This window comes from Trichosurus vulpecula, chromosome 3, assembly GCF_011100635.1.
Source record: "Trichosurus vulpecula isolate mTriVul1 chromosome 3, mTriVul1.pri, whole genome shotgun sequence".
Taxonomy (NCBI): domain Eukaryota; kingdom Metazoa; phylum Chordata; class Mammalia; order Diprotodontia; family Phalangeridae; genus Trichosurus; species Trichosurus vulpecula.
In genome coordinates, this window is record NC_050575.1 from 178621201 (window position 1) to 178637027 (window position 15827).

General features: G+C 46.7%; 1 protein-coding gene across 4 annotated transcripts in view; it reads left to right on the top strand.

Moving 5' to 3' along the window:
• Positions 1-15529, top strand: part of UCKL1 (uridine-cytidine kinase 1 like 1) — a 35480-nt gene extending 19951 nt beyond the window's left edge. For 3 of the 4 annotated variants that reach the window (XM_036748296.1, XM_036748298.1, XM_036748299.1), the window contains exons 5-15: positions 1026-1097; positions 1804-1993; positions 3169-3230; positions 8497-8516; positions 10826-10924; positions 11914-12007; positions 12271-12333; positions 12506-12628; positions 12891-12998; positions 13398-13554; positions 14839-15529. In XM_036748296.1, the coding sequence (XP_036604191.1) occupies positions 1026-1097; positions 1804-1993; positions 3169-3230; positions 8497-8516; positions 10826-10924; positions 11914-12007; positions 12271-12333; positions 12506-12628; positions 12891-12998; positions 13398-13554; positions 14839-14915 (1065 nt within the window). In that variant the 3' untranslated portion in view covers positions 14916-15529. Of the gene's footprint in view, positions 1-1025; positions 1098-1803; positions 1994-3168; positions 3231-5435; positions 5453-8496; positions 8517-10825; positions 10925-11913; positions 12008-12270; positions 12334-12505; positions 12629-12890; positions 12999-13397; positions 13555-14838 lie in introns of all 4 variants that reach the window. The other variant, XM_036748297.1, reaches the window with a different exon arrangement.
• The last annotated feature ends 298 nt before the right edge of the window (positions 15530-15827 follow it).

A 15827-nucleotide genomic window follows, 5' to 3' on the forward strand; every position in this document is an offset into this window, starting at 1 on the left:
ATGTAGCTGTCCAAGGTGTGGACAGGGGTAGAATGAATCACTTTAGGAAATGGCTGGTTCCTCTTCACTGAAAGTTTTCAAGTGGAAGCTAGTTGGTTCTTTCTGGGGGAATTGTAGGTGATTCCTGTTCAGTAACAAATTGGACAGGATGGCCTTCTGCAGTCCCTTCCAACTCAGACTCTGTTAAAGACTTTAGAGGACAAGAGGTAGAACTGAGGCAAGGTTGAGGATCAGGTTAATTTCTGGAATGGTGTTTGTGTCAAAGACATAATAGGATTGACTGAGATTCCATGTGTTATGATCAGGAACTCTGTGGAAAGGGGATCCACTGTATGGTACAGCTGTGTAGGAGCCTGGACCTAGAGCTCAGGAGCAAGGATAGGATCTTTCCTAAGAACAAATGGAGTTGCCAGGGATTAACGGGTCACCTTGTCTAAGAGCTGGAATGAAACAGGCAGGCATACTTTGGAATTCCTGGAGGGAGAGCTGATCATGGCCAAGGAAGACCATTTTTTTCTACTGGCAGGAGGGTTTATGTGTTTATGCTGTCTATGTGCCAGTGAAGCAAAGGATGCCCTCTCTGTTTCTTGGTGCTTTCATCTAGTCCCCACTCCCTAGTTCTAGGTCACGTTTCGCATTCTTGCTCATTTCAGGCAGAAAGCAGCATAGTTCCCTAATGCCCTTCTTGAGAACTGCTTCACCACAGCCAAATGAACCTTGTTACCTTGTGAACTTTTTTTGGTGGGGGGGGGAGGACAGAATATCAGCCACAGCTGGGTTCCCCAAACCTCTCTGCTGAGTAGTTGTGGCTCCTAGTTGTTTCAGGGACCCAGAAGGAAATGGGTTAGATAATAGTTGCACGGACTTAACTGACATCTTGACTGGCTGCTTTTTCATTGAATTTGATGATTGAGGGCCTTCAGCTAGGGTGCTGGCTTTGGTGTTCTTCCTCTTTTTATTTTCCTTTTGGTCCCTTCCAGTAGCTGATGGAGAAACTCTCTGACAGGTTTGTGATTATCTTGCAGAAAACTCTGTATGGGGCCAATGTGATCATCTTTGAGGGAATCATGGCGTTTGCAGACAAGCAGCTCTTAGAGGTGAGTGTGAGGTGGGCATGAGTCTGGAGAACAGACGTAGGGTGCACATATCCTGGGGTAAAGTCACTGAGGGCCTTAGAGGACTTACTACCAGTTGCCAGGCATTGGTATCTGTGGAGGGTGAGGAGAGTTCCCTGAGAGCTTTCTATGGGAAGCTCAAGCAAGGCATCAGGCTTCATGGAAAGTGGCCAGCCCCCTGTCTGTGTGACTGCTCTCACAGTCCAAGGTGAGCCAGAAAGATTTTGATGAGGTAGCTTGTAAAGGAGCTTTTTTAGGGACCTGCTTTCGGGCTGTAGCACTAATATCGTACAGGGAAGTAAACAGGACGTTCCACTATAGTCAGGGAGTGTAACTCATGGCTGGAAAGTACGAGGGAAATGAAGGTTTGGGGTACGCTGTCCTCTTCTTAGAGTGACTTCTTCTAGGCTTGCTAACATCAACACTTGTAAGGCTAACTTCTACCACCCAAGATGAGCCATGGAAGAACTCCCCTTAGGAGTGCCCAGGGCCTTCTGGCCTGGGATACCAGGGAGTTCTATTCGTGATTAACCTTGTTGGATCAGAAAGAATGAATTCTCAGTCACTGTTCATACATAGCTTTGTTTGAATAGCCACTCTGACTACCCTCCCCTCTGCTCTGAGCAGGCAGTCCCACTGAGCTGCCTCTCAGGAAAGAAATATCACTTCAGCGGGTCTCTTGCTTTAGCTGTTAGATATGAAGATCTTTGTGGACACAGACTCGGACATCCGCCTGGTGCGACGGCTTCGAAGAGATATCAGTGAGAGGGGCCGGGACATCGAGGGGGTCATCAAGCAGTACAACAAGTTTGTCAAACCAGCCTTTGACCAGTACATCCAGCCCACCATGAGGCTTGCAGACATTGTGGTTCCCCGAGGTGAGCCAACTCAAGTGCTGGGTGGGATGTTGGTTGGAACAGCTTTGCTCTTCTTGAAAAAGAAAAAAGTTAGTGCATCCCCAGCACTCCCCAAGGGTTAGGGAGGGACTCTGGCTGTTATCATGACCTATGTTAGCTACTTCTGGTATTCAGCCATTGGGCTACTTGCTGTTATATTCTCAGCTCTTCCCAGAACTTGGGCTCTTCCTCTCCTCCTCATTTCTTCCTGACCAGTGAACATGAGCCTGCTCTGTACCACTTGCCTCCTACTTGTGCCCCTGAAGTAGAGTAGCAGTCGAGCCTACCTATGCCAAGCTTCCCTGCCCTTCTGCTGCTTCTTCCCTCAGTTCACCTGTCTAAGGTGCTGTAGTAGCCCTAGATACCAGGACTGTTCTCTCATCCCTTCTCCCTCTTCTCGTACTTTTATTTGGGCCATCTCTTCCAAGTGCCTTCTTGTAGAACAGTTATTGTTTTATTGGTCAGATGAATGGTAGGTGACTGTGTTCTCAGTTGTCTTGCTGCCTCTGTGTATGAAAACACCCCAATCTCTTTTTGAAGGATGTTGCCTTCAAATCCCTGTAGAGAAAATCCAGTTACCCCATTGTTTGCCATTAAAGTAGAAGACAGAAAATTGAGATGGATAGCCGCTAGTGCTTTCTTGAACTGGAAATCATGGCTCATGCACGTCTTCTCCATGGAACTGCTCAGTACCTGACTCTCCTGGCTGCTATGGTCCTTCTGGGAGTCGCGCAGAGACAGAAGTTAGTTGTGTTATTTCCAGGTGCTTTATTTAAGTAAGGAATAGGAGAGTGGATAAGAGAGCAGGGAACCCTTTTTTTTTTTTAAGTAGAAATTACCTCAGTCATTTTAGCCCAGGCATTCTCTTTCTTTCATCCGGTAGCCAGAGCAAAAGAAACCTCCAAGTGAAGCCAGTAGCCAGTGAAACTTTTTGAATTTGCACAATCATTGCCCAAGAATCATTTCTGCCTGATACCTTTCCCCACCCCAAAAGAAACTATTTTTTGTATTCATTTCAGCAGCAGATAGGAAATGAGTGGTGAGAATGAGTAGGGAGGTAATAAAAGTTTTCCTCTGAAAAGATCTGATTTCAAGTCCTTATGCTTAAAAGTACTTTGTAACTAAATCCGACTTTTTTTTTTCTCTTGTTCCCAAAGGGAGTGGAAATACCGTGGCCATTGATCTGATTGTTCAGCATGTCCACAGCCAGCTGGAAGAGGTAAGCTCTGAGGAAGAAGCCAAAGGGGCCAACAGAAGGCCCTCAATTAAGAACAGAGGCTTGGGTCTTGCATGGTAAGCTTCCTCAGGCATTGCTTCAGACCTGTATGAGGGTGAAATCCTGGCCAGTTCTCTTCCCCCCGATCCCATCTCCACAATTGTCCTCCTCACTTCTCGTAGCCTGAGAAACTCGAGAGTATTGTACCTTTCCTCCATTCTGCCTGATGGACAAGGGCATAGCTAGGTCTTTCCCGTCCTCTCCCCAACTTCTTCACCATATGTGCCATCACTGTCATTCATGTTATCAAGGTACACTAAGAAGATCTTGGTTCTGCTGGATTTGCTGTTTGTTCATTTTTACTGCCCAGGTCCTAAAAGAATAGATAAACCTTCCAAAAAAACTTGAGCGTCATCGCTCTCCCCACACCCATTGCTCCCTGTCTCTGGCAGGTTAAGTGCTCATAGGCATGCTCTGGTCATGGGGATTCATGCCTCTCAAAGATAGGAGAGAGTGACTTGGCTTCTTCCTAACTTGAGAAAATAACATCTCCCAGAATTTACTGATTTTATATCATTATTTTAGCCTGGGATTGTGTTAAGGGAATGTTATTCAAGGAAAACCCCAATTTTTTTTTATTTTAGCAAGAATGAATGGGAGGTACTTTTTTGTCTATTAACTCTTTGCACCCGGAGCACTTTGTGAGCCTTCTGAAACTGTATCGTGGCTAATAATATGGTAACGTAGTTTTCTGGTTATACCTCTGCGATTAGTCATTTTGGTTGCTCAGAGAAAAGTGGCTAGAAGGGTATTTCTTTCAGAGCCCCAAAGCTGTCTGGACCTTTAATAATTCTGTACCTATGCTATATCGAGTCAGTATCATAGTCACTGACACAGATATATAGCATTCTAAGGGTGGCAAAGCCTTTTCCATACATGTTCTCCTTCGATCCTCCCAGCATCCTTAGGAGCTAAGTACAACAGTCATTATCATCTTCACTTTTTAGATGAGGAGACTGAAGCCCAGAAGGAGAAAGGGTTTTGTTCATGGCCATACAGCTAGTAAATGTCAGAGGCAGGACCTGAACAGAGGTCTCATTGATCTCTCCTGACTGGATAGAGGCCACTGTTTCCACTTGGCCACACCGCCTCCAAGGTCTTCCCTGTACATCCAGTCTATCCCTTTGCTTATAAGCAGTCTTCACTTACATGTTAGTCATGGTGGGTATCCCTTGTTCTAAAATCTGTGGAAAGGGTTACTGACATCTTTGAGGCGCCCATTTTAATGTGAATTTATCCCCACTTCACCCCTTCCCCACTTCCTCTTCATGTGCCTGAATTATCCTAGATACTAGTGTCAAATTAATAAAATTTAATATTAAATTTAGAGAATTCCTCACAGTCATTTCAGAGTCTTCCAAGCATACTGGGACCAGGCCATCCATGAGTGACCCACACGAGGGTAATTTTACTAGATTTCTTCATGCCTTTTGATGCATTCTTTCTGCCCTGAGGTTATTTTATCCTGAGGTTATTCATAGCAAAAACATTTTCTGAGCAGCCCCTTAGTGCAGGGTGCTGTGGCTGCATACTGTCCTAGCCACCATGGTTCCCACCCTCAGCAACAGATGATGGGAGTCCCTTTGTATTTCGTGTTAAACAGTGAGTGGTGTTTTGCCTTGTAGAATTGACCCCTCCCTGTGTCGAAGGTTGACTGGGTTCTGAGATAGGTTCCCTGGCCTCCCAGCTCAGCCTCCCACTAGTAGCTGCAGGATATTGTGTTAGGCCTCTCTCTGCTTCTGGAGAAACCAGTCATCCCCTAGCCTGAGTCTTGCCATCTCATCAGAAGACATGTAACAGGGCAGTAGAAACTGGACTTGGGAGGTCTGGATGCCCAGGCTATTCACCTGGTGACAGAGGAGCAGAAAAGGTCTTGACCCCACCAGTGGCCAACTTTCCCCTTCCACTTACATTAGACTGATGGTCACCAGCCCTTGAAACTTGGCTCCCCTTAGCCATGTGTTTGCTGTGTGGACCAAAAAAGCCCAAACCTTCATAATTGGAAAAAGTTATATATGAGTGATGTAATAAAGATGGAGTGACATTCAGTTGTGTTTTTCTTGTCTTTGAAAAGCAAAATAATGCCTATGTTGCTATTAATGATGTGTAACCCCAATTGCATTTTGTCTTTCTGTGTTGCTGCCACAGCGTGAACTCAGCGTCAGGTAAGAATTTTAATGTTGTCCTGTCTGCAACAAGTGAGGCATTTCCAATACCTTGGCTTGAGCTGTTAGGGAAGGCCAGCAAAATCAAGATCTATCTCTAAATAAACCAAATTTTCTTGGTTGGTATTACTCTTTGATAGAATTTTTGAGTGATCAGAATGAGAATCTCCAAACCAAAAGGGATTTTCCTGGGCATCTAGTCCAGTTATCTGAACTCACCGAGGAAGAATTGGAAGCCCAGGAAGGAAACATGATTTGCTCATGGTTGCCCAGGGAGCCATTGGCTAAGCAAGGGCTCGGATCCATAGCTCCTTGTTCCCATGCTGTTGTTACTCTTTTTGACATGTCACCCAGCTGCTAATGGCTCAGCCTGGGAAGAGCTCTCTGCCTTTACAGAGGCGAACAGATTTGTGTTTGTTTTGTTTTTTTCACATGTTTGGATTACAACAGTCCTTTGGGAGGTGGAGCATAAGACCATGCTTTGTTTTTTTGTGATAGTTCCTGATTCTGCCCAAGGGCTTGTTTTTAAAAAATCAGTTGTGGACATGAAAAGAAAGGCAAATTGGGATTTTTCCCTTCTGGATCCTGTTACATTGGCAGAAAATGCATTTTGCTCCCAAAGATTGTGAACATGAGGTTTCTTTCTTCAAGAGCTCTGAGCTGTCTCCTTTTTAGGAAATTTTGGCTGCTTCATGGTAAAGCTTTGATGGTTGAAGCCTGATTTTAGAGCTAAGACATTTTTAAGAGTAACAGTAATTTTTTAAGCTTAATATGGAAGAGAAAGTAATGATTTTCTCATAATTCTTTTTTGTAGCAAAAGTTGCTTGAAGTTAAAGTGAGTTACTAGCCTGGAACTCTTCCCCACTTACTGTGATGGACTATCTCCATTAGGACTGGCTATCTGTTACAGATCCAAGGGAAGAGTAGCCACACGGGGACCAAACAGATAGAATGAACTTGACTGCACCCCTACTATCTCCTTCTTAGCCAACCCAAAGAATTCAGCCATACTCCAGATAGTAACCTGCTGGGCAGTAGAGTTCCTGAAGGGCTCAGAGAAAGGACCAACCTGCCTTGTGCTCCATTTGGAGCTGGTTCCTCAGCTCTCTGTGGAATCTCTCTCAAAGGACTCTTGGAGAAAATCTCTTGATTTTCATGTGAATTTAAACTTAAGCGCTATGTTTAAGCAGCAACAACAACAAACAGAAAAGGCTTGGGTCAATTATTGCTGAAACAAACAAAGCGCTGAGGGGCATCTCTTCTCATTGGCTAGCCCCCAGGGTCACTTGTTTTCTTGTAAGCGGGAAAATAGTTACCATTTCAGAATCATTGGGGGTATTCACCTGGAAGTATCCATAGGCGATTGTCTTAGGTAGTTCTACTTTCTCTGCACAACTGGAAAAAGCTTTGAGACTTCAGGAGCCATTTAGAATTAAAAGCTTGAAATTAGCTTGGAATTAGACTATGCAGTCCCACAGTCTATAGCCGAAAGCCCATTACTATGAAAGGTGTGTGCTAAGATAGCTGATAGCTGTATTGCCCCTTACCTTCATGGTTACAATCTTAGCATTTATTTTGGTCCAGAAAGTGCCCTGATTTAGTGTCTCAGTAGTATTAGAACTCATGGTCCTCAAGTTTTCAGTCCAAAACATAATCCTCCTTAGGGAGGAGCCATGTTTTAGATACCAACATGCACACCGAGGGTATGGTTCAATGATTCGTATGTCAACCATAAGAGCCACTGTGTATTTGAAATGCCTCTCACATGTTCAGTCCTTGTTTCATCTGCTTAGCTCTTTGCCTCTGGTCTGCTTCCTGTAAGACTGCACGATGCCTTTATAAGGCACTTTCTGAGAATTGGTCACCTCTCAGATTTGATTTTATTTGTTCTTTGTTTCCTTTTGAAGTTTTTGTTCTGCAAAAGAAAAAGTAAAGTAGTTTCCAAAGTTTCAACTTTTAGAGAGTGCCTGAGAGCAGCCTGCTGAATTTTCCATTCATTGGTCAGCCACCAGGAAGCGGTGGCAGGAGGCCCCAAGTACCTTCTTCAGACACAGGAAATATGATTACTGTGCTTGGGAGAAGTTCCTTCCAGGGCCCCTTGCAGACACATTACCAGGCTGAGGCATCAATGGACAGTCTGCAGGGACACTGGACTTGTGGTCTGGTCTGTAGAATTTCCTAGCTTCTCTTACTTTCAGTGAATGGATTAGGAAAGTGCTCCACTCGCTCCCTTCTTCTGTGTAGCCATCTTGTTTATTAGTACACGAGGGTGCTAATCTTGTCATCTGTAGAAACATCTCGCTTCTCTACCCTCATCCAAATATCCTTTCTCCTCTACCATGATTCCTGCCTCCATCTTTCTTGTTAAAATATGGCCAAAAGTAACAGAAGAATTCAGTATGTTGGCAAATCTGGGGCCACTTTGCCATGTGTCAGAGCATAATGATTGGGAAACAATGGGTCAGACGTAGCCCAGTCTGTGTTCCATCTTTAGATGGGGAGGCCTGCGATGGGTGGGATGGTCTGTAAAGCTGACTTTGCTTGGGTAGACATCTATCAGGTGACCCTGAAGAGTCTCCTTATTCCTCCGTAACTTCCATTATTGATCTCTTCTTACCACATGGAAGCCAATTACAGGCTAACTCCTAAATCCAGTATACCTCTGGCATCTCCCCTTGTCTGGGATCAGACACTTAGCTTAGACTTGGGTCACCTGGCTGGGCAAGTGTGGTCTTTGGAAGGACCCTGGATTCTGTGGCTTCTTGGGAGTCTGTAGCAGGTCAGCCTATGTATAGCCCTTCGAGGAAGCAAACAAAGGCTCATCTGATAAAACCATCATAAGGCTGTGTCCAGGAGCCTCTGTGATTGAACTGGGACATATGACCAACAATGTGAACTCCTGCTGGGAGGGACTCCCAAGTCCTTAACTAAACAGCTTTCTTCTTTTTGTTCTCTTGTTTTGGTGTCGTTGTTTTTAAAAAATGCACCCTATGTGTTTCCTGCCTTGTTCCTTCCCTGAACATAATCTTCAATCTGGTGAGCAGAGGAAGCTTCGCTGGGATATGTGAGGAAAAAGTCACACTCTTTTGATTCTGATACTAATTGTGTTAGCTTGGTAGTTGGGGCCACCATCCCTCTCCTCTCCTTGACTGGGTTCATTTGCATGTGGGGTTTCGTGTGTGCGTGTGCTTCTGCATGGGCACAGGACCCACGTTAGGATGCTGAGGGCATGCCTCCCAGGCACAGTCTGCAGCACATTCTCCTGGATCTCTTTTTTAAGATGCCATACAGGCAAACAATCTAGGACCTGAGCCAGGAGCCAGATAGGACTCTGCTGATTGTTCCCATACTTCCACTGCTGTTGTTTGTATAGAAGCCCACGACAGCACACATGATGGGTTTGCCAGCTGTGCCCAGCCATGCAGTCTAACACTTCCATCCAAGCATGGGGCAGTAGAAGAGCCCGGTTGCTGTTGCCAACATCAGTCTATCAGATAGCACACAGTTTTGAACTGTAGGAGCCCCTGAATTATCTGTGAGTGCTTATAGTTCTTTTTGGAGAACATTATGGCAGTCTGATGTATGGTTTGTTTGGAAGAGGAGTGAACTCTTCAGCCTGTGTGGAAAGAGAAGGGAAGGAAGGGCTGCTCTCTCTGATTAGATGAGTTAGGGCAGCTCTGACAGACCTATCATCACCACCTCCCCAGTGCCTGCTGAAGCAGGCATTCTCCCATGTTTGGATGCGTCCTCTCTGCCATTCCTTTTCCAAGAATGGGGAGATGTGAATTGTGACTCATTCCCAAGAGAAATGTGTCCAGATGCCATCAGATTCGATCCCAGAGGAATAATTAGATTAAAAATTGAACAATGACAAAATCATCTCTGATGTTTTCAGAATCACAAGCACAAGACTAATTTCTATTTCTAGGGTTTAAGTCTCCCCAGCCCATGCTTGTCTGGTCCCAGGTTGTGGTGACGACATCTGCCTGTGACAGTCTAGGCAGGTCACTAACCTCTCTGCGGGGCAGGGTTTTTTTAGTGTGGATTTTTTTTTACCATCTGTCATTCAGTTGTTTTTTGTTTGTTTTTTTAATGAGGGTATGAAATATAGATGCCTGTCTTATTGATTAGTGACCAGGAGCCCAACTCATCTTGCCCTTTCCAGCCTTGACCTCTTGCCACTTTAGTCCATTTGGCTGAAGGAAACTATTGGGCCAAATCAAAGCATCTTGTTTCAAGAAGCTAAGGCTTATAAACCTGTAATTAATCATTTCTGTGCGAGCCCAAAGGAGAGTGTTAAAGAAATCGGCTTCTTGGGTAGAGAGGGAGGTAGTTCAGAGAGGGTAGAAAAAGCTGCTACAGTTCTCCCTCACAAACCAGTTTCAGCTTACTTCCTGGCCCACTGACATGTTTTCTCTATTTCATAATAAAAATTCCCGGGGACTAAAGCTCTTCCAAGCCTTCTTGGGAGACATGACACTGTCAGAACTGACCATCTTTGTCATTTGGACCAGCCCAGCCTAGCTGAGAATGTGCCATTGAGAGCAGGCTGTTTCCTGGTCTTTGTGATACATGTTTATCTCCTATTCTTCCCCTCTTCCCCTCCTCTCCCCCCCGCCATACATTATCATTAAATATTTACCATTTGGCCATTTTTCCTGCCTGCTCCTGGAACAACTCCCCTAAATCCTACCTTTGGACTACGTAGAGGGATTATTTCCAGTCTTAGGAGCTGATTCCCTGTCACCTTCTCCCCCTCATGGGGGGCTTCCTCACCTAGAAAGCAGCTGCAGACTTGCCTATGTTTGAGTAGGGCTCAGGGAAGAGATAACTTTAAATCCCATGGATTAGTCAAATAAAAGGCAGAGGTGCCCCATAACATGGTGAGATTGCCAAAACCCCTTAGAGGTGCTGCCTGCCAGATGGGTTTTATTTTCAAATACTAAATGCTATTGTGATTTGCGTCTGCTTGGCCAAGAAGGGGGAGGTTGGTATGTCCAAGATGGATATTCCCACCGTCTCTTCTCCTTGCTCCTTGCCTAATGATAGTGCTGTGTGACGGTTGGCTTGTGTGTTCATTAACCCCACCCCCAACCCCTTGGCCCCAGTGTCACTCCCAATGTATAGCAGGTAGCTGCTATACTAGTCTCCTGGCCTACAAGAGTCAGCTTTCATGTGTACTATACCCCCATACACCACACACCCTTACTGCCTCTGCTATATCACCCTAGAAGATCCAATCAAGTCCATATGACTGGGGTGAATAGTTTGGGAACAATTTTCCACTTGTCCTTTCTTTTGGCTTTGTGATAATGGGACTTTGCCTCTCCTTTGATGGACCTTCATGAACATTGGGTTTTTTTTTATTTGTAGGGCAGCATTGGCCTCAGCCCACCAGTGCCACCCTCTCCCCAGGACCCTTAGTGTGCTGAAGAGTACCCCCCAAGTGAGGGGGATGCATACCATCATCAGGTATTCAGGCATAGCTGGTACAATCCCTTTGATCACCTCGGGGTCTTCATTTCTAGGATGCTCCCCAAACAATACAGGGCATGTCAGCACTAGGCTGTGGTACTTGTTGAATTAGGTGACTTTCAAAGCCACAGCCATAACTCTAGAGCTTTCTCACTGTCAACCAGTCTAATCCCCTGGCTTGAGTGAAGTTGTGGTTGTTTTACTATGGGTACAGAGCTTTTTGCTTTTTTTTGTGGCTCCCCCACACCCCAGGTTTCAGTGGGGGATGCAGTGTGTATAAACAAGCATGTTCAGAGTAATGCAGGGTCATTTCACAAGGGAAAGAGTGCCCATGCCTGGAGTATCAAGAAAAGGCCTTGTGTAAGATTTGGCACTTCAGATATGATTTGAAAGAAACCATGGTTCCTGCAAGATGGGGGGGGTGGGGTGGGGAGAATGCATTCTGAACTTGGAAAACATGTCATACAAAGGCCTGGAGGAGAGAGGTGGTCAGTTTGAAATGGAGAGTGCAGGAATCATGGGAGCAATGTGAAATGAGACTGGAAATTGCCTCTTCAGAGGATATGGGTTGGACTAGATGGTCTATAAGTCCCTTCTGGCTCTGAGGTTCTCTGACATTGGTTAGACTGGGACCACCCAGTAGACAGATCCTCTGGAGGCCAGCCCTAACTGTACTTATGTCAGATTTGGGAGAAACAACTTCCTTCCTGCCTGCGCCTGGTAACTGGACCCAACACCACCAGGACATGTTTCAGGAGAGAAGGCTCTGAAGTGGATGTAGTTCCTGAGCTGGTCTGGGTACTGGACAGTATATTCAATGGCTATTTTCAGTGTTCATTTAAATTCAATATTTATTAACTTCCTATTCTATGCTTATCTTAGCCCAAAGAGCAGGATCTCCTCCTGTCCCTGGGTGAGAGGTGAAGCTATCTGCTCTTTATTCCCCCCCACTCCTTCCTAAACTTAGCCTGTATCTTCTTTTCCAGGGATAAGGAGACCAGTCGGGATGAGTTTATCTTCTATTCAAAGCGACTAATGAGGCTTCTCATTGAGCACGCCCTCTCCTTCCTGCCCTTTCAGGTGAGGAGCCCTTGTGCTTCAGGGTTCGGGTTTGATGGGGAGAAACCCAGGAGGCTGTAGTTTGGGAAGTAATGGAGTTCCGGCTAAGAGTTCCTGTGTACTGTAGCAGGGACTCAAGAAATCCTGATTTTCCATGGGAAGGAAGCTATGTCTCCATTGCTTTTGAAGGAATCACCCTGTGCCAACTCACATGACTTCAGGGAGGAGGTATAGACAGATTATGCCTGGTCTAATGCCCTCCGTCTCATTCTCCTCTTGCTTAGGGCTGCACAGTCCAGACACCTCAGGGGCAGGACTATGAAGGAAAAACTTACGCTGGGAAGCAGGTAAATGACAGGAAAAGCCTAACTTCATGTTGGGGGTTAGGGAAGAATGACCATAATGGCTCCCAACCTAGCAAATATATGATGAGAACTAAATAGGTTCTCGGAATATGAGCAGAGCCCTTGGACTGAATGACACCTCAAGTCTCCCTACTTTCTTCTGCCATGGGGGCAGATCACAGGGGTATCCATCCTAAGGGCTGGGGAGACCATGGAACCAGCTCTGCGGGCTGTGTGCAAAGATGTCCGGATTGGCACCATCCTCATCCAGACCAACCAACTCACTGGCGAGCCAGAGGTGAGGACACAAGGAGGCCCCACCATTGCAGGGATTGTAGGGATGGCATTGGGTTTGGAACCTTGATGTCATCCAGGGGGGTGGGTGCCCTCTGGGGTAGCTCTTAAATGCACAAGAAGGCCTTAGGCTAGTACATTGGCTCCTGGTTTAGGGCATTTCTGCAAAGAGCAAAGGGAATGGGGATGGGACTTGACTTAGGCCAGAGCAGCAGCTCCCACTGTCCACTTAGCTTTGACCTCGGCCTTCTCTCATTGCTCCCCAGCTGCACTACCTTCGGCTCCCCAAGGATATCAGCCAGGACCATGTAATCCTGATGGATTGCACAGTGTCCACCGGTGCGGCAGCCATGATGGCAGTGAGAGTGTTGTTGGTGAGTGAAAGAGGAAAATGGGACAGCTGCAAACAGGGCTACAGGAGTAGGAAGCATCTCCACCCCCTGAGCTGCCCAGATGTGGGCTTCTCCCTTAGAGCTAACAGTGGGACACAGAACTCTTCCCAGAACACAGAAGTGCCTTGGTTGTTTTTCTGCAACCTGTGCAAGGTGGGCCTGTGGGATCAGACAAAGGGATCATGGGATTTAGAGCTAGAATTGACCTTGGAAATCACCTCCTCCAACCCTTCAGATTTTATGGAGAAGGAAACCAAGGCCCAGAGAAGCTTATGTGACTTCCTTGAGGTTGTACAGATGCTAAGAGGCAGGGGGTGGACCCAGGTGTTCTGACTCCAAGTCTGGCATCCTTTGCTCCCTGACACTGCCTACTGCCCTCAGGATCATGATGTTCCAGAAGACAAAATCTTCCTGCTCTCATTGCTTATGGCCGAGATGGGTGTCCACTCTGTGGCCTATGCCTTCCCTCAGGTGAAGATCATCACCACAGCTGTGGATAAGAAGGTGAATGACCTTTTCCGCATCATCCCTGGCATTGGTGAGTGTCCTGCCCTCAACAGCCCAAAGCCCTCTGTCATGCAAGTCAATTTTAATCTCCCAGCAGGGGCTTACCTGATCTAAGGGCTTCGATAGGGAAACACATCTGACTTCCAACTGCCTCTCCAGTGAAGGTACACCAGGGGCATCAATAATCCACAAACCACTTGACGCGCATATTGTTGTCCATTCGCATTGGTTGTATCTGACTCTTCATGACCCCATTTGGGGTTTTCTTGGCAAAGATATTGGAGTGGTTAGCCATTTCCTTCCCAGCTCACTTTACAGATGAGGAAATTGAGGCAAACAGGGTTAAGTGACTTGCCCTGGGTCACACAGTTAGTAAGTGTTTGAGGCTAGATTTGAACTCAGGTCCTCCTGACTCCAGACCCTGCCCTCTATCCACTGCACCACCTAGCTGCTCCTTGGAGTGCATCATGTGATTTTTTAAAATATTCCCCATGTTGTGGAGGAGCAGCTAGCGCTTCTGAACATGCTCTAAGCCTACCCTCCATGACCTAGTGGTGGGAGGAAGAAGGGAGGAGGCACAGACATTGACAGTAGATTCTAGGGGTGGCAGGATTCTAGGCGTAGTGGCGAGAGCCCTGTCTGGAGTGAAAGTTAGAAGGCCTGAGGTTTAGTTCCAGTTCTGCCTCTAGCTTTAGGTAAGTCACTTTGGTGCTCTGGTCCTCTCAGAATTGTCTGCATCAGTATCGGTGGATGAGGGACAGATCCTCATGTGACATTTGAAAAGCTGTTTTTCAAATGTTGAAAATCGTTTTTACATGCTCCTGGGAAATAAGGTATACAGGCAATGGGGCATAGAAATCTATCTGGCCATACAAGAAAGGAAGGGGAAAGGGGATGGGGGCGGGGAGTGGGGTGACAGAAGGGAGGGCAGACTGGGGAACAGGGCAACCAGAATATATGCCATCTTGGGGTGGGGGGGAGGGGAGAGATGGGGAGAAAATTTGGAACTCAGAATCTTGTGGAAATGAATGTTGAAAACTAAAAAGAAATTAATTTTTTTTTAAAAGCTGTTTTTGACCTTGAATGCTCAGATAGCAGTGTCACTTCCCGTGCTCTTGACAGAGGGTGATCTTGGGAGAAGTCCTGGGGCCCAGGAGTCCTAGAGAATGGGTCAGTTTGGACAGGAAGCCCGTGTTCTGGGTCCAGTTATCTGAACCCAGCTAACTATAGCCCACACCATCTGACCCCTCTCATTTCACTCAGAATAAGCCTGGGGAAAATTCCCATCACAACATTCTTTCCTTTCCCTGTCCAGGAAACTTTGGAGACCGCTACTTTGGGACAGATGCCCCGCCTGACTGGAGTGATGAGGAAGAACTGGTGGGGACTTAGCACCCACAGCCTGCCGAGGGAATCCTTGCTTTGTCTCACCATTCCCCTCCTCTTCCCGGACAAGCCTTCCAGGGCCTGCGAAACAGGGCTGGGTGGGCAGGGCTGTGGAAGGGCGGAGATTCACGGGCTCCTAGGCTGTCAGTGGAGGGAAAAGAGATTAATTTATTTTGATTTAGCTTTGCCAATATAATTTATTCCAAAAGTTTTATTAAAAAATGAAATAAAAATGTTAGCCAAATTGAAGTTACTAGTAGAATCAGAACACTGGACTCCAGACACTCTAACCCCAGTTTTGAGCCTTAAAGCAGAAGAAGGGGCCAGGCCATGCAAAGGACCAAACGCCCTCCCACCTAGTGCACCAGCCTAGCCACGGCTCGGCCTGGGAGCCCAGAGGAATCTGGAAGAGGAAGAGAGAAGAAGGGTCTGTCCAGGCTTCAGGCTGACATGGGTCAGGAGCCGCTGCTTTACAACAGGTGGCGTTACCTGACCGGCATGACACCATTGCCTGTCCTGCCCAGGGCAGGAGGGAGCAGGGCATACACCACCCATCCTGTATAGAGTTCAAGCCTCAGCAGCCCCCTAATGCCTGGTACACTAAAAGCCTCCGTCTTCCTCCTCCACTAAAAACTCACATGATGTGGTTGCAGTTGTCTTTCCTGCTGACAGCATAGGGGTTTGTGCGTGGGTGGGTGGGTGTGTGTTGAGGGGTGGGGGTGGGGGTGGTGAAACTGGGAAACACAGTAAAAATAGGGGGTGGAGGAAGGAAGAAGGAGGGCCGGGCAGCCCCTCAGGCCAGCACAGAGGCCCCACTTATCCTCTGAACTGAACAGCAGTTTGGAGCCCCCAGCCTCTATGAAGGCTTTTCCATAGGAGCCTATTCACCCCTTTCAATTGAATCTGGACCCATCCTGC